At 38.5% G+C, this 26,691-nt stretch overlaps 1 protein-coding gene across 1 annotated transcript in view; it reads left to right on the top strand.

Annotated features, from left to right (window-relative positions):
- The first annotated feature begins 12,573 nt into the window (after positions 1-12,573).
- PITRM1 (pitrilysin metallopeptidase 1) overlaps positions 12,574-26,691 on the top strand; it is a 28,831-nt gene continuing 14,713 nt past the window's right edge. The window contains exons 1-13 of the mRNA XM_035316447.1: positions 12,574-12,733; positions 12,917-13,019; positions 13,861-13,967; positions 17,397-17,548; positions 17,979-18,093; positions 18,212-18,308; positions 18,697-18,857; positions 20,167-20,293; positions 20,994-21,082; positions 21,679-21,807; positions 23,543-23,656; positions 24,103-24,199; positions 26,034-26,168. Of these exons, the coding sequence (XP_035172338.1) occupies positions 12,687-12,733; positions 12,917-13,019; positions 13,861-13,967; positions 17,397-17,548; positions 17,979-18,093; positions 18,212-18,308; positions 18,697-18,857; positions 20,167-20,293; positions 20,994-21,082; positions 21,679-21,807; positions 23,543-23,656; positions 24,103-24,199; positions 26,034-26,168 (1,473 nt within the window). The 5' untranslated portion in view covers positions 12,574-12,686. The remainder of the gene's footprint in view (positions 12,734-12,916; positions 13,020-13,860; positions 13,968-17,396; positions 17,549-17,978; positions 18,094-18,211; positions 18,309-18,696; positions 18,858-20,166; positions 20,294-20,993; positions 21,083-21,678; positions 21,808-23,542; positions 23,657-24,102; positions 24,200-26,033; positions 26,169-26,691) is intronic.

Raw genomic sequence — 26,691 nt, 5'->3', positions numbered from 1 at the left:
TAAATTGCACACACAGTAACTGCACTTGGTTTTCAGAGAAGACAGTGAATAATGCTGGAGGCATTTTATCATTTTGCAACAGTGTCAAATTCTAGCTTTCTAATGTAATCCTACCTACCTAATGAGATATAAGTTCATGACTTTTCTCACTGCCAACTATGTCAACAGCAAGCTCCTTTTGGCCAGCAGCATGATCAATAAGGCGATGTGAGCGGTAAAAGGAAGGAAGCTCAAACCAGCAGTGTGACCAACAAGAAAGCAAGGGTTAAGCTGAGGCTTTGCCATAAGACGGGGCGATAACATCAGTCTTAAATGAGACAAGGGTAGAGGCAGTACTGTAATACAGGACAAAATCCTGCTTCTGTGAGGCTTTATGATAAAACAGGGAGCATTCGCCCTCTAGAGGATTAGCGACCAACAACCAGCACTTGCTCTTTCAAACTCACAAATCCTTTTGTTGCAGCTTGCGAATGGTGCAAAATGGTTCAAGTTACTGACATTCCCTTCCTCCTCCTGGCTTCGGTCCTGCTGTGCTCCCATGACTGTGGAGAAGTCAGAGAGGAGGCGGCTCGGCAGTAGGTGCTTTCCCAGAAGCTGTCACAGAAAAAAAAAAAAAAAAAAAAAAAAAAAAACTACTATAGGTCTAACCGCTGAAGCTATCTGGAAAATGATTCAGACATTTCTGGAGCTATAAACTAGCAAATTGTGACTTTCCTGGAACAAAGCAGAACAGATGTCACTTTTTAACACAGTTGCTTGAATAACAATTCTGCCAGTCTCCTCAGTTCCATTTAAAGATGGTGTTATCACCCTTTCCCCTGGCACTGCCTCAACTTACCTCTTGTTCTCTTGTCCCTTCCCTGACCAGAGTTAACTTCCTTAGCACAAGTGTAAGCACCACTGGTCACTGCTGCCCATGGCCCAGGGAAGGTTCTCCTCCGACGGGCACAGCAGGTTCTGGGTGGAGAAGTTTTTCCTTGTGTGGTAGCACAGAAGGGCTGCTTTGCTGCCAGAAATGCATCCTCAATGTCCTTCCCACAGGTGGCACAAGCCTCCATCTGCTTCCTGTTGCATTCTACAATATTCCTTCTACCTCCTCCTCAGTCTCAGAAGGCCTGGAAGGTAGGGGAGTTTATGACCCTTTCTCTAATTCAACATCTACCATCGTGCAGACCTAAAATTCTCCACTGCCAATATCAGTTCCCTGAAGACTGAGCCACTCATACCTGTGGAGAAAGCAAAATTTGCCACCTGAGGGTAGGTCAACCAGCATTTCCCAGTTTTATCTCAGCAAGCACTGTGTATCATAAAACTTAAGTCTGGTCAGGCAGGTCAGGCTTTTTTTTTTTTTTCCTTTTTTTTTTTTTTTTTCAAGTTCCAAAATCAATAACCTGAAACAGTATTCCCAAGATCCAGAAGCAAGACTAAACTGATCATTTAAGAGAAAACACTTAAAAATGTACAGCATGTAATGGCACTTTGGAATTAGCTACTATTTTTATTTTTGAAATATGTGCAAATTCAACTAAGGTTCCCAAAGGCCTAAATTTTAAAGCTGAGTTGAATTTTAATTGCTTACTAACAACATTATGTAATTCTCTTATTAATCTTCTCTCAAAACAAGCTTACCCATGAGATACATTCCAAAGCCAGTTTGTGTAAAATTGGTATTTTTGAAAATGAAAATATATTTGATTTCCTATCTGGAGTTAACCTCTTCTGTACTGAAGGATGTATTAAGCAGAAATTAAGTTAGAAAAGATGATTGTCCAGTTCTGCAATTAAATACAGCCCTTCTTGTGATTACATCAAGCCTCCCTCTGAAAGTGTTGAAGTGCCATAAGAAGGTCTGGGGCCAACATTAAGACAGCAGAATCTATAGATTAAAACTGTGTGTTTGGTATTTTATTTAAAGTGTTTACATGTGTATGATCTATACAGGGATGCTTGATACAGTACATAACACAGGTAAATATTTTATCTTAGCCAAACACAGCTAGCTGAAGGCAAAATGCGTGCTTGGTGAGCTATTAAAAGAAAGATATCTGTAAGCAGGCCTGGGGCACGTACATTTAGGGATTTTTACATGTACAGTGATTTTTCTAATGATAAATGTCATATTTCACATTCAGAGCATACATTATTCTGTCTATTGAAAGCCTTGTTGGCTCTCTTTTGAATGGCAAACTGCACATGCTTGAGCTATCACAATGGTAAAGCTGAGCATAATAACAGGACACAAACTGCGAGAGGGCAAAGGCTCCAGCCTAGAGGAGCACTTCTGTATGCCAGGGTTAGACATTGCCTCATCTGAGTGCAATTGTACCCTAAGACATATTTAAGAGTTGAATAAGTCAAAGTTATTATCATGTTCACTTTTATGCTCAGCTGTTGCTGTAGGATATAGTCGTCTGCCACTTATGTGCTGCCCAGCTGCAGTTTTTTTATTAGGCATTCATTTTGTAAGGTTTCAGACATGCGAAGTACAGGAAGGTGAAATACATAGTATGGGTAAAATGAAAATTATTATACGTATTTTACTGACACTAAGTATTGAAGCTCACCTGAGGGTTCAAGTATTCAATGTTCATAGCTACACATTTTCAATTAAAGTCTTCCATTTCCTTTTTAATTCCCTTTTGCCAAAGTCTCACAACTACATGCAGGATTTTTTCTTTATTTTATTTTATTTTATTTGTGACTATATAACTTGTAGTTATAGTGCAGTCTAGTTCTGGGTACCATTTCTCCTGATAAAATGACAGAAAAAAAAAAAAAAACAGCATGCAAAACCTTGATGTGCTGATCCTATTTGCAGTGGTCCTTGATTTGATCAGCAGTTTTCACATCCCCTTCATTTTCTGTTTGTTTGTGAAAGATATGATGTGACAGTTTATCCTCAGTATAGGGGACAACCTGAACTCCTGATGAAGTTCTAGGAGGGGGTTCTGCTAAACAGTATCCAAGATTTTTAGTGGGATGTGTCCCTGCCCGTGGCGGAGGTGGGGGGAGGGTGGGGGGGGGGGAGGGAATTAGATGATCTTTAAGGTCCCTTTTCAACCCAAACCATTCTATCATTCTGTTATCCAAACAGATAAAAAGCTGTGACATATACATTCCACATACATATGGACACAAGCCAGAGTGAAGTAGAATTTTTTGTTTGTTTTTTAAAAATGTGGGAGATTGAAAATATCATGTTAACTTAATGAGTTCCTCTTACATAGGTTGCTAAGATTTTGGTCAAAATAAGCAAACACAGTCTTCAGAGAATTTGCTGGTCCAGTGAAAGATTCACTCCTGAGTTATCTTTCATGTTCCCAAGAAAAGTAACTTTAAACAAATTGTCAAAATATACAAAACCACACAGGTGACTGAGAAGTCTTTGTTCAAACTATACTTATTTGTTTGGAAAATCCATTTATGCAAAACAGATACTTGTGAAATTGTCTTGTTTTGAAATTCATCGTGTAGGGTTAAGATAAAGACATATTTGAATTTCAAATACATACAAATGGATTTGTGTATCTGTAGAAAGTGTCCCAATCCTATAGGAACTTCAGAGGAAGTTTCACTCACGCATGTCAGGGAGGGATTCATTACATAGGTGCTGCGTGATTATGAGAAAGAAATGAATCTTTTTCCTGAGTCCAATTGACTAATTAATGGAATTCCATTAACTTATCTGTAAAATAATAATAGCAATCTTAATTCTTTGTCCAACTGCAAAAGTGAGACCTGGTGACTGAAGTAGAGATTATAGTGATGTACAAGTCACCCTTCATCTTAGCAAGGCCAGAGTTTCTTTTTGTAAGTCAGTGGCACATTTAAAAGATTCATGGAGTTGTGGTATAGAGTCTTCAGTTTTAATAACTACTAAAGCCATCAAAAATAATAACTTGGTTCTTTTTCATATCGGTGCAGGCTGCCATCCAACACTAAGCTTCGGTAGTAGGTTGCCTTCAATTATTAAGCAGTAAGAGGTGGCAGGTCTTTATCAGGAACAGAGATGAAAGAGAATACTTTGCTTTACTACAAGATGGGAAAGACATGTTGCTGAACATAATGAACTGTATACTATGTGGAGTACATCATAATGGGCTCTTTATTTGGGTTACATGTGGAAGATGAAACAAATATGTTCATACATTCCAGAGACATCTTTTCAAAACTTCAAACCACCTCATTTCATTCACTTTGGATAATATTTTACATCTGACAAAGCATAGGATCGTTTAGCAGATTAGGTCACATTGCCTATTTGAAGCTTTTATAGATTATTCAAAGGAGAGAGTCTTACATGTCCTGAAAATATAAGTAAAAGTAAAACGTGCATGATAAAAACCCTGGCTCAGTTCTGCAACCTTACTTAGGTAAATCTGCCAGTAACACTTAGCAGAAAGCCACTGCTACAGGAATGAAAGCTACTTGTACCCTCGCCAAAATGCAAGGATTGCACAGGCTACAGCTGTCCTTAGGCAGGTATGCTCTTCTGCCTTTCTGTGAGTACAGTGGTGGTAACAGTACTTGTGCGCCTCCCTTTCCAGATGGCTATTTGTACATCTATGAATAAGTTGAAAGCACCATAAAAAACAAAACTATAGGGCAATTATTCAGTGATGTGTGCTTCATAAAATACTATTTACTTCAGTATGATTGACTACACCATATGTAAGTTAGAAGACATTTTTCGCCCATGAGACTTAACAGATTAACTGAAAACAAGCTTATTGAGCAAATCGGGGAAAAAAATGCACCATCTTCAACATTTCTGAAGTGTTTTGACTCTGAATCTTCACAAAAATTACACATTTTAAAGTTTTACTTCAATAGCACAAGATGATAGCACAAAATACAGATATTTAATAAGTCTTACAATTGTGTCTCATGTCTAGAACATGATTATAAGAGTTGGCCAACTGCAGCATGATGTAGACATTAACAGGGGAAGATACAGATGGTTTCTGTTTAGCACTTGTTTATAATAATGAAGTGTAAGTGAAGTTGCATTTTGTGCTGCATGCTAAACAGCTGCGTAAGAGCCAGTAAGAAATCTAAAACCAAGTATGATTTAAATTATAACATTGCTTTGCTTTTTTCAGAAACAGCCAGTGAAGTGGAGAATGTTTTGATTACTTTAACTTTATGTCACTTATACACTTGTTTTTAACTTGGTTTTCTAGGACAGTTAGGTTTTGCAGCTCATGCTTTTCTTGCCTGTCATTGAGTTCCCCTCTCATCCACCAACTGACTACTTGCAATGGAACATGGTGAGAGCAGAAGTCTTGGATATTAAATGCCATATTTTGTTAAAAGAGACAGATGAGCAGCAGAACAACTTAAATGTTAAGATGATAGAAAAGCAGGAAGAGCTCATCCATTTTATACTCAGTTTTTTGAGCAAGCTGTCCATGCATCATCACTCCAGATCAAGTACAGTATATGATTTTGTCCCTTCCAACCTCATCCATTCTGTGATTTTACACTGCTGGTATGGGCAATGGAAAACCATAGTCAGGATGAGAGGCTTCTGAGACCATCACATTACAGGGACATATAACAGGAATTGGTTCACTTCAGTGTACAAGATGTGGCCAAAAAAAAATGATATTTGGTTGTTCTGCTGCTCATGGAACAACTTGTCTACATTCCTCCTCTTCCCATAACAAACTTCTGATAGCTGAAGCAGCCAGAGATGCAAATATGGCATTTTTACTCTAAGCCTGACAGCATACATCCAGCTGAGTACACTAAGTGTTCAAATAAGCATTCTAATAAGAAAAGCTGAAGATTAGCAAATAATTGATTCTCTGGCGTTTGGAGTTCAGAGCTGGCTACACCATATTTGTCGTTAACATCACATAAATATTAATTCACTCTCAGAATCTCTTTTGGAGTGTACAAATTTGTCTTGAAACAAAATCTTGGTTAGATTATAGATATGGTTTGCTCAAAGACCTCTTCCAAAAGGCAACTGGAACAAGACTTAAGATGGTTAGCCTGCCATCAACTTCCACAACTCTACAGCTTACTCATGGGGTGTTGCGCCCTTATATTTCTTCAAGGCCCTTCTCCCATGCACAGGGGCATGCAGCACAGCTTCATATTATAAAATCACTGCCCCAGTAAGCTGTAATACAGCTCTCACTACTTCAGGTAATTGAAACTAAATTTCCTCTCACCTTAACTATGTTTTAGGGCCTTATAGGGATCTGAAGAGACCAAGGGCCAAGTGTGGACCTTACTTTTTTATGAATCTTCTCTGGCTTTATATTTAGAAGATGCTTTTTATCATAGGGGTGCCCTGCTACCCTGACAATTACGTAAAAAAAAATGTAAGAAATTTGAGGGTTAAATATTTTTTACCTTTCTTCCCTCCTCCTCCCAAAATGAAAGGTAAGAGATAACAAGAAACCATTATTTCCTGCATGTGACAGCTGAAATGTAAAGAGATGCAGAGCAGTTTTCAAATTACTCTGAACAGAATCAGACATGGACTAGGTCCCACCTCTCCCCAGAATATGTTTTACTAAACTAAACTTTACTAAAGCAAGACATAAATTTCATTCTTTTCCATTACTGTGGCTCCACAGGATCTAGAATGTGGTTTTGTAGGTACAGGCAGATAGCTGCCTTAAATTAAATTTTTAACTCTGCATAAACTCTGTAACTCCTTTATGTAGGAGAATACACTTTGGCCTGAATGTGTACCTGCATTCTTAAGGTCTTAATAAAGTCTTTTTGTCAGCAGTGTGACAGGAGCAGGACTGAGGTACCTTATTAGAGCTATGTGAAAGACCATATCTGCACAGCATTAATCTCTCTTCTGGCTTGTCTGACCCTAATGCAACAAAGAAGTTAAGAAATGAAATAAAACCCAACTAGGGCTAAAAGAAAATTTATAAAGTGGGGACACTCCACAGTAAGTGTCAAGAATGAAGCAGGTGACAGAGTTTTCTACTTATTTATCCTCTTCTTGGTTTTGTGGATTATAGTTTTTTAAACGTGTCTAAGAGGACAACAGTGGAATTTCTTATTAGGGAGTATTTTGTTTGTTTGTTTGTTTGTTTTCTGATGGCGAAGATGGACTCTGATGATCCATGATTACCTGTGTTACTGTTATCTTCCTACAGCAATTCAATGGAATAAAACTCTGCCACTTGATAATTCATTGTTTTTCTTTGTTAACCCTGAGACTGATTCTCCTTCAGCTGCCATTGTTAACAACTTCCTCATACAGAATTTGGATATAGCATTAAATTACAATTTGGGGGCAGCACACAACAAGATGTGTACAAAGTTCTCCTTACCCCCAGAGACACGGAAGTGTATACCAGCTTTCCATTCCTGTATTTGTGATTATCTATAACAAAGTCTTTCACTTAATGATAATCCTTTGCAATATCCTTTTTCCTACAAATAATATTGATGTGACGCTAGCTTCACTTATGTACATGCATAAGAACGAAGACATTTTATAGAAACAAGAAATTTTTTGTCTGCCTTGACCCCTACCTTTCCTCTACCTTTCTCTCTCCTTATTCTACCTGAATTCTTTACCGTCACAGTATTTGTTAGCAGGGTAAGCAATTCAAATATTTAAATTTTTTAATAAAAATGCAGAAAAAGATGTGAAGGAGGATGGTAAAATCAATCGAAGTGTAAACTGTTAAGTAAGGTGTTCATCTTGACTGTCACCAGGTTTTCTGGTTTAGTTAAGGTAAAACTCAAGAAGTACTTGTGATATACTACATTACTGCAAGATTTTAGGAAGACACAAGATTTTCCTCTTTTCCTTCTCTCATATCATTGGTTGTAAATAAAACCTGCTCCTAGCACTACAGCAATGGGAGGTATCCTCAAAGAAGGGTCTGCAAGCTCCAGCATCAATCCTGCACAGGGTCACATAGCCCAGTGCAGGGTGTATTTCTACCTTGTAGGACGTCTTTAAGTGAAAGTGTCAAAAAAACATCGCACTGAACATTACCTGTGGTTTTTATTCCCTTTCCTACTGTAAGGTCTTTGTGGTGAATACACTCCCTTCACACTACCATGTACACATTTAATAACCTTCCACCTGCCTCTGACAGGCTTCCTGCTAACAGGCAGGCATTCTTTGGGTACCCCCAAAGCTTAGCTTCAGGCTAAACAGGCATTTCTGAAGGTAGGAAAGAAGCAGGAAAACAGCAGCAGCAGCACAGGCATCGGTTTCTGCCTCCTTCTCTGTCTTTTACTTACAATCTTGTCCAGAAAGAAACAGAGCAAATTAGGAGGCATGCTGAGGCCTAGCAAACTTGCTTTGTAAAATACTGATTTTAGTGACTTGCTGAATATTGGATGAGACCTGTGGTGCAGAAACCTTGGCTGGGTATTTTTTTTATTATTTATATTTTTTATTGAAGTGAATACTTGCAAAAATATGAATATGAATAATTTTGGAAATGAAATTGATACATGAGCTAAGTGTACAGTGAAGTTCAAGATAAAGTTGAAGTTGCAGTCATGCTAACATCCTCTCAAAGAACTATAGTCACCAGATCCTTTCTCAGAAACATGATGGGTGGTGTGTGAAGGGAACAAGGGCATTTGGGATGCTGAAGTTTATTCTTTTCAGCTCAGCAGATGCCCTGCAATTGTCATGAATTCCCTTCACAGCGTCTTTATTCATGGCCTTCGGAAAAGGTTTGACAGACAGATAGTCTCCTCATTATTCTTTCCACTGGCAAAGCAAAATTTCTGACATGCCAACTGTATCCCCTTTAAATTTCTATCTTTCAGTTGACCTTGAGCTTAGCTTTTTTTACTTTAACTTTTTCTGACCTTTATAAGGAGTTCTGTGTTGCTTATACACACAGTTGAGGGCTATACAGAAAATCTTGTCTCTTCCCTGGGAGTGTGAAGCAGTGTCCTGGGTTTGGTTGGGACAGAGTTAATTCTCTCAATGGAAGCTGGTACTGTGCTGTGTTTTGGATTTAGGATGAAAATAATGTGGATAACACACCAATGTTGCTAAACAACTCAGTCAAGGACTTTTCAGCTTCTCACGGTGCCCTGCCAGTGAGGAGGCTGGGGGTGTGCCAGGAGCTAGAAGGAGACACAGCCAGGACAGCTGGCCCAGACTGACCAACGGGCTATTCCCTACCATTGGACATCATGATCAGCAGTAAAAGCTGAGGTGAATTGGCCAGGGCGTGGCTGCTGTATTTGTTCTTTTCTTTGTGTGCTTTTTTTTTTTTTTTTTTTTTCCTTTCTTATTAAACTGTCCTTCTCTCAACCTGTGAGTTCTCACACTTTTACCTTCTTCGATTCTCTTCCTCATCCCGTTGTGGGGGAGTGAGCAAGCAGCTGTGTGGTGCTCAGCTGCCTGCTGGGTTAAACCACAACAAGCAGTCACAAGGGAAATAATTTTTATTAACTTTAGCCCTGGGAAAACACTAGAAGAAACGTGTAGATGCAGTCTGTGTTCTGTGCAGGCAGAAATTTTGAGATCCAAGCATGCTTGGTACAGGATACCATAAAAAATACAGTTATTCAGTTACAGCAAGCATCTACTACGTGTTTTTCAGAGATTTTAACTTGGTAAAATTTGGGCCTTATTGGCCAAAAAGCTAAGAAGAAAACACTCTCAAGTGGGAGGGACCAAACTCTGCTCTGGAAAATATAGAATGAGATTACTTAGTTAAACCCAGACTAGTACTTTAAATCTTGAATAGTTTTGGTTGAATCTTTTGAAATAAACAGCTAGTGCAAGCACAGGAATCTTTAACTCAACTATTTAATTTAGCTATACTTGTAAATCATTGAAAACAAAATTTTTTGAGGTGAAATAGCACCAAGTAAAGGTATCTCTCTACTCAAACATTGAAGATAAAATTGTCACCTTATTTTCACCAATTAAAAGCTGATGTAAGTGCAGTTAGTTAGATTTGACACTAGATAACTGAAAGCAAAATCTGATCAACATAATTCAAACAGTTTTAAGTGATTTGTCAAGATGAACCAATGAAGATCATTTTATCTCTTATACTTTTACATAGCAGTGAGATTTTTCTTAGTTAATTCTTAAGATGCAAAAGTCATGTTTATGAAATTAATATATACATATGTGTTTGTGTGCCTGTACATTCACAAATAATATAATGTTCCACTCTTATATTACTAGTGCAACAAATAATCCTAGACAGTAATAATATGGGGAAAAAAGACATTTAGTAATAATAATAATTAAAAAAAAATCAATTTCTATTCCATTTCCCAGAAGAAATGCTTTGATGTGCAAAATACATCATCAACAATAACAGGAGAAATAAAAATATTTTAAAGTTGTCCAAGGGGTAGTATAAAAGTCCTCCATTTTGTGATTAAATTTAAGTTTAAAAGTGACGTTTGATAGATTTTGAAACTCTGCCCAATCAGACTGGTTAAGTTTGTGAAAGGTTGCTTGTCAAATGCTATGTCAGTGATACGAAAACAGACAGCCAGTAAATCATCCTTCCAATATAAACATCAACTAAAAATAAATAAATGTCTGCAGCAGAATGTCAGTTGATGCTCCATTAAGATGGATCTTAAACTATGAAGCAAACTCAATAATGTTGACAAGAAATCTGTAAAAAGAGACAGTCGTTCATGGCCAAATTAGGAAAGTGTTAGTAAAACTAGGGAACTGAATAGTCAACAATAAAATAAATAAATAAATAAATAAATAAAAGACAAAAGAAATGTCCTTTATAATAAAAATTGATGCAAGTTAACATTTTTTTCTGACTATAAGAAAATAAACTATAAATATATCAAAATATTTAGAAATATTTGAAAATTGCACTGAACTCACTCTGAATTCACTCAATGTGAATCCTCAAAGTACTTCTTTTCATTTATTCTTTTGACAACGTTTCATTAGCTTGAAAAAATGTATAAGTTCTCATCAGTACTTGTTCAATCAATAGAAACGTATATACTGAAAGCAGCTCCCATCAAACTGGTGTGACTTTAGTCCAGTCTGAAACAAAATACAGAGAAAAAAAGGAACACAGGAAAGAAAAATAGAAACACAATAAGTTAAATGAGAGGAAATCAGGTATAAAGGAAACAGGCAGCAAACAAATTACACTCACTAGTACACAGTTCGTAAGCTTTGCAAGAGTGTTACTGAATCTTTCCACTAGACTTAAAAATGAATAGGAAAAAAAAAATGTAATTAAGATAGATGATAGGTTATATAGGTTAATGAACAGCATCCAAACTTTAACTAGAGCAAGTTATTGGCTGTGTTATTTAATTTAAAAATTAATGAAATGGGAAAATTATACGGAAAACACAGAAGAGAAAAACAGGAAATGAAATACCAGGAGCCACATAGCTAGAAGGGAGATGGACGGTGTGCATTAGGGCAGCACAACCAGCAGCAGGGGCAGGGCGAGTGAAGGGCAGTCAGTGAGAATCGTGCAATGATGCTGAAACCGCAGAGACTGAGCACAGGCAGCAGCGGGAGGCAGACAGCAAAGGGGAGGAAAAGGTCAGGGATGATAGAGACAAAAATTCCCTGGGTGCTCTAAATTCCTATTTTATTTTTTATTTCAGTCTATATTGAAGCAAAGATGTGAAGACAAGCAGCTTGGAATGTGCCAAGCATCCGTTGCTCACGCTGAATTTATTTAAAATCCCACGTACTCTCTGCTTTCAGAATCAGGCTTATGATGTCTAAATAGCTAACCAGACTCATGTTTAGGAAGGAGGGCTTGGTAATTTGGTGGTCAAACTTTGCAGATCCTGTCCTCCTTTGAAACCTCATGAAAAGTGAGATATGTAATCCATTATGAAGCTATGGCCTACAAACCATAATAACGTGCAAAATGGAAGGAATAAAAACCTAAGCACGGACATCCAATGTACCAGCACTTTACTGGTGGGTATAATGGTGTCTGCTGAATCTTCACTGATGCCCCTGTTACCACACTGACTGGAGTACATTTCTGCTTGCCTCTTTATCTAATGTGTACCATTCCTGTAAGAAAGGTCTTGTGCAGGAGATAATGCCTCTGCACACACAGATACAATTGAAGGATTCAGCCCTGGTTTAGTTTCCCCCTTGTTGGTTTTCTTTTTTGTTTGTTTGTTTTTGTTTTTTTCTTTTGTTTTGTTTTTTCCCTCTCAAAATCATTTCACAGTGGTGGAATATGAAATTCATATTTTGATATTCATGGCCAGGGACAGCTGCAGACAGTCCTTGAAAGGCATGTAACTATTTATTAAAAAAAAAAAAAAAAAAAAAAAAAGGCTTTTCTCAAATATTCCCTTTACAGCCAACACAGCTTTTGATTTTCCTGAGAACTTCCATAACGTGCAAAGACATTACATAGAGTCGGCTTTATCTTTTTATTTCTTGTCGTGTCCTTTCCCCCCTATCCCCTCCCCACCTCAAAGTCTCTCCTACCTCTCCCAACATCAAACGTTTTCGGGCCATGTTCCCCCAAACACCACCACCACAGCTCGAGGTCAGCAGCCCCCAGCCCCACCGCCGCCAAAGCCCCCCCCCGGGCCCCGTCCCTGTGCTCCCCCCGGGGCGGGCGGAGCCTCCCGCCGCCACTGCAGGCCACGGGGCCGCGGCGCCTGCGCCGCTCCAGCTGCGAGGCCCGTCCCCGGCCCGTCCTCTGCTCTCCTCTCGGTTCCCGTCCTGCCGAGCCATGTGGAGCCGCTACCGGGCGGCCGGGGGGCTGCTGAGCCGCGGCCGGTGAGGGTGGGCAAGGAGTGGGGGGGAGCGGGAGGGAGGCAGGGAGGCTCCGGCAGCGGTCGCGTTTTCGGCGGCTGCCCCTCAGCTGCCCTCACCCAGCACGGGCAGGGGGGGAAAGGCCTCACTCACTGGCGCGGCGCTGCCATCAGACCGTGTTTGCTTTAAAGAGGAGTGTTGTTTCAGGTCTCTGAATCAGAAGTCGTGGAGGTGGAAGAGCGTTTCTGCCAACGAAAGAGCGCTGCAGTACAGGGTAGGAGAGCAAATCCATGGCTTCACTGTACGTCAGGTAGGCATTGCCTTTTGCTGGCATTACTTGTGCGTTTGTGCAGATACGTTTTCTCTTGGTGGGGAAGTGTCAAAATGAGGCCAAGTGCCTGCACACAGTGCAAATATTTGCATAGATGCTTTGGTTGGTCTTTAAAAACTGATATAGTAGTTGCTTATATTTATCCGTCTGCAACTAAGTTCTCTGGATATCATTAACACATGATCCTGTAGGGACTGTGCTATTCCAGAGTAAATAATGTAAATGCCATGGGAGTGTGCGTGTCTGTTATAAATGTTGAACATTGTGTGGTCTTCTAAAAGTATGGGCAGATAATTGATGCTTCACCGTGTGTTGTTTTATAGAAGACACTAAAGTAAAATTTATCCCCAGAGTTGCTTTTGATTGCTTTGTTAACAACTTGCAATAGCAATAATATGTGGAATTACTTTTTACTTCTTTTAAAGAAAAAAAGCAGAAGCAGAGAATGAAGGTAATCTGCAAGCAGTTATTGGTAGTCACAGAACTAGTAGTAGAATTGAGTTCCTTGATTCCTTGGTTTTCCTTCTGCTGCCCTAACCACTGGTATTTGAATATATGTCTTCTCTTTTAACTTGTGATCAGATTGTTTTGGTCTTAATATCTATACTGGAAGAGCAGAGTTCTCTGATTTTAGTGTAGTTTATTTTTTTTATTTAAGTACATATTTTTTTTCATAAAATGTAGAAACAAAGACCTTATGAAATACTGCATATGGTGTCGTTATGTACAGGATCAGCAAACTGATCATTGCTATATTTTTCTTAATTTATTTGATCTCATGGCAGACACATTCTAATGTAGATGTTTTCTTCTAATACAGGTGACAGCTGTTCCTGAGTTGTTCCTGACTGCAGTCAAGCTTAGTCATGACAGTACAGGAGCCAAATATTTACATGTGGCTCGAGAGGACTCCAATAATCTATTCAGGTAAAACATTAATATATATATGGCATGTTCCATCTCGGCTTCGACTTGAGGTATATAAACTGTAATTCAGTTTTGTAACTGGATTTGCCTGTGATAACAAAGATACTAGTAATTACTGTGTTGGACTTCCTTAGAATTATTCGGGTTGGAACAGATGTTATGAGAGCTGTTGTTAAAGTGTGCTGCTCAAAACAGGGTCAGCACTTAACTCAAGTGAAGTTCTTCTGAAATTGATTCAGGTAGGCCTTGAAAACTTCCAAAGGCAGAGAACCTCTCTGGGTAACTTCTTACCAGTGTTTGACTGATCGTATGTGGATTATTATTTTTTTCTTCAATACCAAGTTGGAACCTTCTTTGTTTTAATTTATGAACACCATCACTTGGCCTTCCATTGTGTGTACCTATGCGAAGAACCTGTCTCCGTCATAACCTCCTTGTAGGTATTGGAAGGCAGCAATTAGACAAGATTCTCAAGTCTGCTTGTACGGTCAATCTACCAGATTAGTTGGGCACAGCTGGCCCTTGTTGAAGCTATGATTAGAGACAACCTTGGTTGGCTGTCTCTAATCACCTTCTTCTCTTTGGTATGAATCCACATAACTTCTGGGAGAATCTCTTTCATGATCTTTCCGGGCACTGAGGTGAGATTGACTGGTCAGCAGCTGCTGGATAGTTCCCTATTACTCTTTTCAAAGAGTAATACTTCTCCTTATTTCTCTTTTTAAAAATGGATGTGATACTTTTGAATCCTGATGGATTTTGCCTGTCTGCTCTGACTTTTCAAATATGATGGAGCCTGCCAGTTTCCCTCAGGACACTGGGATGCAACTCATCATATTCCTTGGAGTCATGGATGTTTAGGTTCCTCTGAACTTGATCTTCTCTTAAAATTCCCTGCCTTGAGGTGCGGGAACATAAGAGGTGTGGGAAGAGTGCTTGCCCTTGAAAACCGAGGCAAAAAAAAAAATTGAGTATCTCAGCCTTCTCTCTATCAGTTGTCACTAGTTCTCCTGTCTTACTTATCAGTGGGGTGCATTTTCTTTAGTCTCCTTGTTCTGATCAATGGGCTTGTATTCTTTGTGTTCCTTGCCAAATTCAGCTCTAGCTGTGCCTTAGTTTTCTTTATCCCACCGCTACATTCCTGAGCAGCATCACTATATTATTCCCAGGGTATGTGTCCCTGCTTCCACTTCCTATGCATTTCTATCTTCAGTTTGATCAGGAGGTCCTTCCTCAGCCATGCTGGTCTCCTGCCTTTTCTTCCTGATTTCCAACACGTGGAAACTGAGAGCTCTTGCATTTCAAGAAAGATCTCCTTTAGGAGCTGCCATTTTTTTCTCCTCTCTTTATCCCTGAGGAAATTTTCCCAGGTAGTCCCATCCATTAATTCCTTAAACAATTGAAAATTTGCTCTCTTAAAATTCAGGGTCTTGTTGTTACTGGCCTGGCCCATATCCCTCAAGATCATAAATTCCACCAGACGTAATCACTGTAGCCCAGGCTGTCACTATTCTTGACCTCTCCAATTAGTTCATCTGTGTTGGTAAGCAGCGGGTCCAATAGTGCTGCCCCTGTGGTTGTGCTGTCTGTCACCCGGATTAAGAAATTATCCTCAGTGCACTCCAAGAATTTCCTGAGCTGCTTACAGCTTGCTGTGCTGCTTTTCCAGATATCAGGCTGATTGAAGTCCCTCAGCAGGATCCTAAGAGCAGGATGCTTCCTGTACTTGAAGTAAGAATGCTTCATCAGCATCCTCCCCTTGATCAGATAGATGGCCTGTACTAAACACCAGCCATGAGGTTTCCTTTGTTAGTTTGGCCATTGATTTTTACCCGTAAGCTGACAATCTATTTTTCAATGCTTTTTTTCAAAGACATCTCCATGCATTCAATTCTTTTTTTTTTTTTTTTTTTTTTTTTTTTTTTTTGCATAAAGGGCAACCCCCACGCATCTTCTTCCTTGCCTGACACTTTTGAATAGTTTATAGTCATTGATTGTATTCCTCCAGTTGTGGTTTGTCCCACCAAGTTTTAGCAATAGTGATTAGATCATAGTTTTCCAACTGTGCAATGAACTCTACCACAACCATTCTCTCAATCCCCCTCAAAGAAAAAGGAGGAGACAGTACAACAGAAAGAGCTCAAGGGTTGAGCTAAGGACAGATAGATCACTCAACAATTATTGTCACGGGCAAAACAGACTCAACATAGGAAGATTAATGTAACTTACTGCCTATCACTAGCAAACTAGAACAGTGAGAAACAAAAAGCAAACTAAAAACACCTTTTTATGCCCATCCACCTTGTTCTATGTCCTTCCTGCTAGCTGTGCAGGGGAACGAGGAATGGGGGCTGCGGTCAGTCCCTGATGCTTCGTTTCCACCATTCCCTCACTGTCCCTCTCTGCCCCTGCTCCCTGTGGGGTCCCTCCCACAGGATGCCATCCTTTGTCCTTCTGAACTGAGTCTGCGGGGGATGTTCATCAAGAACTGCTCCCACACGGCTCTGTACCACAGGGTCCATCCCCTAGGAGCAAACTGCTCCAGCATGGGTCCCCCCAGGCAGCAGCTCCCCCAGGCCCCCTGCTCCTGCGTGGGCTCCTCTCCATGGGCTGCAGCTCTGGCCCGGGGCCTGCTCCTGGGGGGGCCGCAGCCTCCTCCAGGCCACATCCACCTGCTCCACCGGGGGCTCCTCCACGGGCCCCAGGGGAACTGCTGCTGTGTGCCTGGAGCACCTCCTGCCCTCCTGCTGCACTGACCTTGGGGCCTGCAGGGCTAGTTCTCACTCCCCTCTCCCAGCTGCTGTAGCACAGCAGTTCTTTTTCCCTTTCTTAAATCTGCTCTCACAGCAGTCCAACCAATGTTGTCCATGGCTCGGCTATGACTAGTGGCTGGTCTCTTTTTTTGATCCGTCTGGAGCTGGAAATGATCCGACAAGGAGCAGCTGCTGAGCTGTGTTCACAGAGGCCACCCTTGCAGCCCCCTGGTACCAAACCCTTGCTATATAAACCCAGTACAGAAGAGAGGAAAAAAAAATTGTGTTATTCAGCTACTAAACTAAATAATAGGGGGAAAATATTTTTTTTCCCAATAGGATGTAAATTTAGATGTTGATATTGGCTGTTGGTTTATGAATTACTTTAGTTATATAGTTTGTCTGCTGAGCCACCTCTAGTTCTAGTGTTTAGTTATGTGCTGAAAAATTCTGTGCAACTTTCAATAGAAATAGAATTGCAGAAGTGTTACCCCTTCTAGCAGAGATGGCTGAGCACTCAACACAGTCTTTCATAAAAGCTCAGTAACTGCATCTCACTGTAAGTCACATTAATTACTAGGCAGTAATAATATTTCCATGAATCTAAGCTGCAGATGGGAGGTGGGTGCACTTATCGCAAATAAATGTGTTCCTCATTGTTCTGTCTGTCTTCCAGTATACAGTTCCGAACCACTCCAATGGACAGCACTGGGGTCCCACATATCCTTGAGCACACAGTGTTATGTGGTTCTCAAAAGTATCCTTGCAGAGATCCATTCTTTAAAATGTTAAACAGATCGTTGTCAACTTTCATGAATGCATTCACAGGTGAGCCTGCAGTAAATAATAGTGCTTCAAATCAAAAAGGTTTTACTGCAGTAGAACTTTCAGTTGGTTCTCTTTATTTTCTCTTTGGAGAGCCATTATTATTAAGTGTGAATAAGAGACTCAAAATTGTGAGTGATGGATTAAGAAACTAACAAGGCAAGGCAATAAAATAAATCTTTTTTGTTTGAGAGTTACAAAGGCCCAGTAGAGCTGGATTTTTATAGTATACTAAAAGACATTTATTTTTTTGTATGTTTGGCTAACATGAGGTTTTCTTTACAAATAATTACTGCATTAGTATATGTCAATTAGTAAATTTCTTCTCTTCCAGTTATTTATATTGATGAGGGATTAAATATAAATGAGAGCAAAATGCATCTCAGATGTTGAAGTTCTGAAGTTCTCTTCTTTTACCTTTATTTGTACACAGCTAGTGATTACACACTCTATCCATTTTCAACACAAAATCCCAAGGATTTCCAGAATCTCCTGTCAGTGTACTTGGATGCAGCTTTTTTCCCATGTTTGCGACAACTAGATTTCTGGTAAGTTGTGGAGATGTATGCAAACTTTAGATCTAAAAAAGATTTTAAGACAAAAAAAAAAAACAAACACCAACTCTTGAACTCCCAAGCAACACTTCCTGTTATTAATGTTTTTCAGGCAAGAAGGCTGGAGGTTAGAACACGAGAACCCAACGGATCCTCAGACACCTCTGGTCTTCAAAGGAGTTGTTTTTAATGAAATGAAAGGGGCATTTGTAAGTTTTGTGGATTTTTGCTTTAGCTCTTCTACACGGTGTCAGTCGCAGGTTATCAACAGCATTACTGCACCAGAGATTTGTTCTTGCTTTATGAAATTTAAGTCCTCAGTAAAGACAATACTGTTACATGTTTATTCTTGAAGTTAGCCCATTAAAAGTTTCTTTATATAGAGAAAAGAGCCTTGCTAATGGATTTTATTGTAGAATTTTATGTTGGTGTAACATAGCTAATTTTATGAAATTACATGGGTATCAGAATACTGCTTAACGAAATGCTTATGTGGGGAGTTCTTGTGTAAGTTAGAACTCAGAGCTCATATTGAGCACCTTTTATTTTAAAAATGTTTTGATGACTTTTACTAAAATGTGGTGTTTTCCTCTTAAGACAGATAATGAGAGGATATTTGCACAGCACCTGCAAAATAAACTCCTTCCTGATCACACTTATGGTGTAGTATCTGGTGGAGATCCGTTAAGTATTCCTGATCTTACATGGGAGCAGCTTAAACAGTTTCATGCCACACACTATCATCCAAGCAATTCCAGGTATCTGAAATTTGTGACTAATTTACTAGGTTATATACTGACTTAGCACTGTATTTATATCATTGTGAGGGAACAGTATTTCTGTGCTCATCATCATCAATATAACTTAGACCCTCCAGCAGCTATCATAGCTTCAAAGCAAGGAAGTTGCTTTAGGGAGAAAGGTAAAGGGTGAATTGGAAGTAGGGGCTTCTGAAAAGAGGTGGCTGATGGGCATTTTCTAGACTACGTGTGCCTGTTGGGTTATAAGGATTTGTTTGAAAGTTTTTTATTTACAGATAATTTACCATGAACTTATATGGGTTGGGGGAAAATGGAACAAATACAAAATAGTAAGTATTTGTAAGTAACGGTAGAGAGTTACCATACAAGTAGCACAGATGAGTTTAGGGGTTCCTAATCCCCTTCAAATCAACAGATTAAAAGTTAAAAGAAGTTACAAATGCATTGCTATTTATTTGCTCCTGAATCACATTACTGTATTGGGCTCTAAATAACGGATATCCATTTGAGTCAGACACTAATTCTGTTGGTACTGATAAGGTCATTAAGCTAAAAGTCAACTTACTTGAAAATATGAGGGTGATGTGGAGGGAAATCTATAGTATTCTTTCTTCTGTACTAATTTTGTGGTCAATCTGTTAGTCTGATTAATTCATTTATGGAACATCAGCTTGTGACATGATTGTGAATTTACCATGCTTTATTTTCTCATCGTCCCAAGTATTCATTGTACCTGAGCTTAGATTTTAATCAAGTAATAATATTTACCCGAGACATACCCCATGCTCATATTTAATCCAACGGAAGTTAGCAATGTTTCTTGTAGGTAGAAGAGCATACTTAGCACAGTGACCTGCAAAACCCAACCCTGTTTAATAGATAAGTTAAGAAATGTATCATAGTATTTTATATATTATGTGAGGACCATAAGAATCTTGTCCTCTGAAACATTAGAGCGTTGAGATTCTGGTTTCGATTACAAGTATTTTTCTCTTATAAGTTTGTATATTGCTGCAACTAACTGAATTCTAGTTTGTGGACTCCAAAGAATAAAACATGCTGAAAAGCATTTTGAAATTTTACCAGCAGATCTGTGGGGTTTATGTATGTGGCAAAATGTGGTGGGTCTTAAAACTATAGACCTTACAAAGCATGTTCTCTTCTAGATGTAACTGAATCACTGGAAGTCACGTGAAATTCAGAAGAAAAAAAAAACATCATAAATAAATAAATACATATAAAAGCTGTTCCTACAGGTTTCCTGTAAAATCTGATGTTTAATTTCAAACTTCCATTTCAAATGCAGATTCTTCACTTACGGTAATTTTCCACTGGAGCAACATTTGAAACAAATTCATGAGGAAGCATTGGTAAAATTTGAAAGAATTGAATCAAAGACCGACATCCCAAAACAGAAACTCTGGGAAAAGCCTGTAAGTATTTAAAACAAGTAAAGAATAATTTTTAAAGAAATGCCCGTCCAATCTTGGAGTTGCAGAAACTGAGTATAACTGAGCCCAACTTGCTGGGGTTATTTTGTTTGTTTAAAAGTGTGTTTGTGTTTAAAAAAAAATAGAATAACAAAAAAAAAGTACTCTGCATCACTGTATACTTTTCAATTTCAGTAATAACTCTATACAGTTGTTTATTTTCACTATTCAAATGTCCTCAGCATTTGGAGAACAAGCGTTTATCTATTTGAAGCATCTGGAGCTAGGTATTTAAAGAATATTGATGCTTATATTGTCAGCAAACTTACCCAGCAAATTTTACCTGAGATTCCAAACATTGCTGTTAAAATAACTTTTTTCCACTTTATTTATTTATATTCTTTTCCTCTCTGGGTTGTGCAGGAGCTTAAGTTTTTCTTTGGAATCAAGCTTAGAGTGTTAATTATGACCGGATTTTCTTGATCCTCTTCTCTATTTCTGTACTCATAAAAGGTGGAAGTACCACTCTTAATTTTTCAAGGTATACTGAGTAAATATCCTGTATTTATGTATTTATCTAGGAGAATCTGTGAAATTATTTTAAATCTTTGGAAAGAAGATGCTATAAAGATGCAGTCATTTTTTTATTTGTAAGTCTGATATGAGTTTAGTCTGCATCATATGTACTTATTATATTTTACAGCGAGAACACCATGTAACATGTGGCTTAGACTCATTTGCTGCCGATCCTTCCAAGCAGACGACTGTCAGTGTCAGCTACTTGTTGACAGAGTAAGTCTATCAAAATGAAATTCTCAATCAAAAACTTGTTTTAGAACTTTAAGGAAGATTCAGGAGTTTTGCCCCCACCCCTCTTTGCAAATGCCACCTTTAAGTTAAATAATGCTATGTGGTAGTACTAGACAAATCCTCTTTTAGTAAATGAAAGTTTACATACTAAGTAAAATTTGTCTTGTCGTTTTCTTTAGCAGGTAGAGGTAAGGAGAATCATCCATTATCTTACAAAACTATTCAGTGGATTAGGCTTTGGGAACACTGGCTTTTTGTCTTTGAACTGCCTTTGATGTGCAGGCTTTTCTGTATGATCCAAATGCTAACTTCATCCAGCCTTACAGCCTAATTGAATCTGCAGAGCTTTAGTGCTTATTATGATTAATAATTCAAGTTTTTGAACAAGTAACTCAGCATAAGCCCAGAACTCTCTTGGTTTCCTAAATTTTAGTGTGGTATTCATAAGAGGCAGTTATTTCTCCCTTGTCTCCCCTACATTTTTTAGTAGAAGTATTTATTCTGAAATTAACTCAGTGGTGTTTGATGTGACATATTTGGAGCTTGATGGCTTTTAAAAATTAATAATTTTTCATCAGCATTACAGACACCTTTGAAACTTTCACGCTGAGCCTGCTGTCTTCACTGTTGGTTGATGGACCAAATTCTCCTTTTTACAAAGCCTTAATCGAGTCTGGTGTTGGTACAGATTTTTCTCCTGATGTTGGGTAAGTGTTACAAGTTGCATTTCATCCCGATAAGCAGTATTAGAAGAGTTACAAATGAATATCAAATTGGGAAAAGTCATTTCTCATGCAGGCAAGGTAGACCACATCAGAAGAATCTTAAAGGTTTCTCCCAGTGAACTACTGTCAAGTGTAATTTTTGGCTTGTCAAAATACTTCAGTAGAAGCTGTATTAGTGAAAACAGTAGTACAGCTTTGTTTCTTGTTTATGAACAAGAAAAATGCATAGATAAGAACACGCTACGGTTTTAGTGTGCTAGTTGCTTGGAGAGTTTTGATCTTGTGCCTTTAGTATTACTCAGAAAACTATTAAAATTAATTTTTGCTCTTTCTACGTACTGTTACATTTGCTTTTTTGCTTTAATCCTGTGATTTAGTAGTAGGTAGGCTTGGTACAAATGTGCTTTTTGTGCAATTAGGTGCTGCTAATTTGCCATTGCCAGAATATGAAGGATATGTCTGCTAGTATTTATTTGTTCAAACTGTAGCTTTTGCAAACAGTCTTCTGAGCTAGCTCTGCACTGCAAACTAGATGGGTGGATTCTCTTAACCTAACTAACTACAGGCTCGGTTGCTCATCCTAGTTAGACTTCAGTGTCAGCAGAAAGAATCACTTTCAGGGCATGATTCATCTGACTAATTTTAAAGTTGAGGATGACAATAATCATGCTTTGTCTCCACTGCCTCAGATGTTTGAGTGGGAAACCTAAACTTATTAATCTAGTATGATTGTAATGCCTTGGGGTACTCTACATAGCTGAAAAACGCCCTTTTTGGGAGTGCTGCAAAACCTGTGTCATGAATTTCCAGTGCTATGTAGACATCTTAATACCACAGGGCATTATATCTGTCTTCAACCACTGACGTAGTGATTCAGCTGTTCCGTAGTTCCTCAGTTAAGCCTTTTTTGGGCTAACTGTACTAATTTGGTGTTGATCTATGCAGTGAATTGTCTAATATGCATTAATAACTCTGCAGATGAATCAATATAAAGACAAATTTTGAGTCCACAGTTCCTCAATTTGACATCTGAGTCTGTCATTGAACCCCTTCTGTAGTTTTTAGATGTGGAATAGTGAATGTTTAGAGTTGAACACCTATTGCTTTTTGTTTGTTATCCTTGGTCTGAACAGCTACATGCTGCATATTCTGCAAGTATCAGTTTGTCTCTCTATATTGGAGTTCTTATAGTTAACTATGTCTGACAGGTTTACAACGTGTTGTTGTTGTTTGGTAGTATTGAAAATAATTGCAGTAAACACAGAACACTTCACCTTCACCGCTAGCTCTGCAAATAATGCTTTAAATGTACTAATTTAAAAGTTATGTTTCACTCGCCTGCTTAAGTAGAATGTATGTTTAGTTTTACAGGTAGCTACAATTTTTGCTTAACAAAAGAGACTTTGTTACCTGAAAGTACGTACTGATGAACTGGAAGATGAACAGAAAATAATAGCTTTTCTTCTGTAACTGTTTTTCTTTCTCTAATATCATATGCCATATGTTTTCCTAACAGTGAGCTGCTACTACTTAAAATGAACAAAAAGCACTTTAAGTTCAATTTCTTGTCTCTTTGGTAATTATTTTTCTTTCTTTCTGGCTTTTAAAGCCTTTCTATGTGAAAATGATGAATGAGTGTGTTTCCCTTTCTACCTTTCCTATGAAGTTTAATGCTGAAGTTCTAGTACTTGTAACTGAGTTGAATGTTTTGTTGCAGGTTTAATAGCTCAACAAGAGAAGCCTATTTCAGTGTGGGTCTACAGGGTATTGCTGAGACAGACATTGATACTGTGAAACAGATTATTGCTAAAACAGTTGATGAAGTTATTGCGTGAGTAATATTAAATTTATAAGAATACTGTTAGTTCTATCAGACAGTCCTTTCCAATTATATATTTATAGTAATGTAATAATATATTAATGTATATATAATAATACGGGCATGCATATTGATATACCTTAAAATTTTAGTTATGTTTTTTAAAAAAAAAATGCAGTGAAGGAAGTTATATTGCTCAATACTCGAACATTTTTATCTGCTACTTCCTCTGTTGTAGCACATTCATCAGCATAACCTTCAAGAGTTTAATGATATTAGTGCTGTTTTACTAAATGACACAGCATGATAAGATTATGTCATATCGATTTTAATTCAGTGTGGAAGTCATCATGTTGTAATGCTTCCTTTATTGATGTTATAATTCATTTTCATAATTACACTTAGAGTGATTAGTGCTAATGGATGTGATTTCCTTTTCTCTTTACCCCTTCCCAAAGGAAGGGATTTGAGGAAGACAGGATTGAAGCTCTACTTCACAAAATTGAAATCCAGCTGAAACATCAGTCTACAAGTTTTGGACTTGCCCTGACATCAGTAAGTTTGTGTGCATGCTTGTTTACGTTGTGCGTGGTTTCTTTTAGTTTGTTCCAGAAATAGGCATGGAATCTGCATTCTATGCATTAACAAAATATGGGGTAATTTTGTAGGCTCTTGATACCTAAAAGTTTTCACTTTATGGCTTCTTCGTCATCTCTTGTACATCTCTCCGTTCTTTTCAGTAGTCTTCAAACCATTGCTAGACTCTATTCTGTAGGACTCAATCAGGCAGCTAGCCTGTTGTCTTTGCCTGAATAGTAGCTTTGATTGCAGTAGGACTGATTACTTCTGTAAGAGAGGAATGTCATGCTGGCTCTTAGTACATTTTGGCCATTTGCCCATGTATTTGTAGAAATCAAATCAAAGGACTGTATTTTTCTTTGGAATTTAGGGTTGTGCCACTATAATTTAATATTAGCTAATGGTAATTAATGGTAGCTAGCCCTACCATTAGAAGGACCTTCCTCTCTGTGATTTATTTATTTAAAACATCAGTAGGAGAATTCAGTAAGCCTGGAGGTTTCCATTTGTTTCTAAATTGATCAGAACAGTGGAAATTGTGTTCTTGGATGGTGGCCTGTTCTGGCTTGCTTTTTATCTGTGCAACTGTTTAAAAACAATCAGTCTCCCGATATCCTTTTGTCCTTAGATAGGTTCCACAAGAAAAGCTTATGGAGACTTAGGTAACCAGGTTGAAGAGATCAGAACCTCCCTCTCCATTTTCTTTCCTCAGAAAGTTGTAAAGAGAAATGAATTCTCCTCTTAGCCTCCTTTTCTCCAAGCTAGACAAACCAAGTGTCCTCAGCCTCCCCAAATAGAATGTGTTCCAGGCCTTTTACCAGCTTTGTTGCCCTCCTCTGGATGCATTCAAATATCTTAATATCATTTTTATATTGTGGAGACCAGAACTGTCTATGATGTTTGAGGTGAGGCTGCACCAAAGCTAAATACAGCAAGAGAATCCCCTCTTTTGAGCAGTTGGCTATGGGGTTTGATGCACCCCAAATGTGATTTGCCCCCTTGGCTGCCAGGACACGTTGCTGGATCTACATGAGCTTACTGTCAGCCAGCACCCCCAGGTCCCTTTCTGCTGAGCTGTTCTCCAGCCACTCCTCTCCCATCTGTACTTTGTCCAGCATTTCTCCGTCACAGGTGCATCACCTGGCATTTTCCCGTATTGAATTTCATGTCGTTGCTGATTGCCCAATGCTCCAGTCTGTCTAGATTCCTCTGTGAGGTCCTCAGCCCTCCAGAAAGTTAACAGCACCTTTCAGTTTAGCATTAACTTGCAAACCTGCGAAGGATGCATTCAACTCTTGTGTCCAAATCATTGATAAAAATATTACACAGAATCAGCCCTAGAATTGAAACCCGAGGAACACTGCTAGTGAACAGATCGTTTCATCTGACTGATAAGGTAAATGAGGAGACTGTTATGTACTGTTTTGCATACACCTCCTGTTCCTCTTTTCCTTCTTTCCCTGGCTGAAAGTGAAGTTACTTGGGATGTGAGAGAGGAAATAATATTCCAATAGATTTCCAGAATACAGACATACACACCTAAGCAAAAAGGGGGGGGGGAAGTAGTTTGGTATGGTAAAATTGGAGGAGAGAGTGGAGGTGACAAAGGGACAGGTAATGATGACATAGTCCTTTAGTTTGAACAAACACTTGAGCAGCATCCCCCTCCTCAATCTATTAGAAGTATGCAATAGCTATTACTTATCATCTATATATGAATACTAGATAAGGTGGTTTTGGAACACAGATGCTGCCAGTTACAGAAATATATATGAATTGTCCTGTTTGATTAATTACTCTTGCCCTTCAGTATATAGCTTCCTGCTGGAATCAGGATGGGGATCCAGTGGAGCTTATGAAGATTGCAGATAAAGTCTCTCAGTTCAGGCAGTGCCTCAAAGAAAATCCCATGTTTCTTCAGGAAAAAGTTAAAAAGTATTTTAAGGTAGGAAAACTTGCAGGAAAATATCTGCAGTATTGATTTTTGAATCACAGTTTTGTATTTAAAATTAAATTCAAGGGAACTGAGTTGTTCATATCCATGCTGTCTATTTTTAGATATAGATGAACAGCAGCCCTTTTGAATAAAGCATGTTCATTTTAAATGGTTGAAGTGAAAACTTTTAAAAACTGGAAAAATTGGCCATTGGACAATTGGAAACACTCATATGAGAACATTGAGAAAATACTGATGTTTAAAATACTGTGATGCCTGATGCTATAGAAAGGCATTTGTATATTTCCTAAGATGTGGACAGCAACATGCACCCAGAAATGTTCATTGAACTGCTGTCTGAATTTTGCTGTTAGCACTAATTGCTTTTTGCTCTCTTTCTTATTTTCCTCTCTATATGTTTTACTAGAGTGCTTTTAGATTTAAGAACAGTAAAGGCATTATGACATTGAATAGGTCTGAATTCCTGCATGAGCTAATGGCAGAACAACAAAAAAATCCAGTGATAGTGTAA

This window comes from Oxyura jamaicensis, chromosome 2, assembly GCF_011077185.1.
Source record: "Oxyura jamaicensis isolate SHBP4307 breed ruddy duck chromosome 2, BPBGC_Ojam_1.0, whole genome shotgun sequence".
In the NCBI taxonomy this organism is placed as follows: Eukaryota; Metazoa; Chordata; class Aves; order Anseriformes; family Anatidae; genus Oxyura; species Oxyura jamaicensis.
This window is presented reverse-complemented; position numbering and strand designations above follow the sequence as displayed.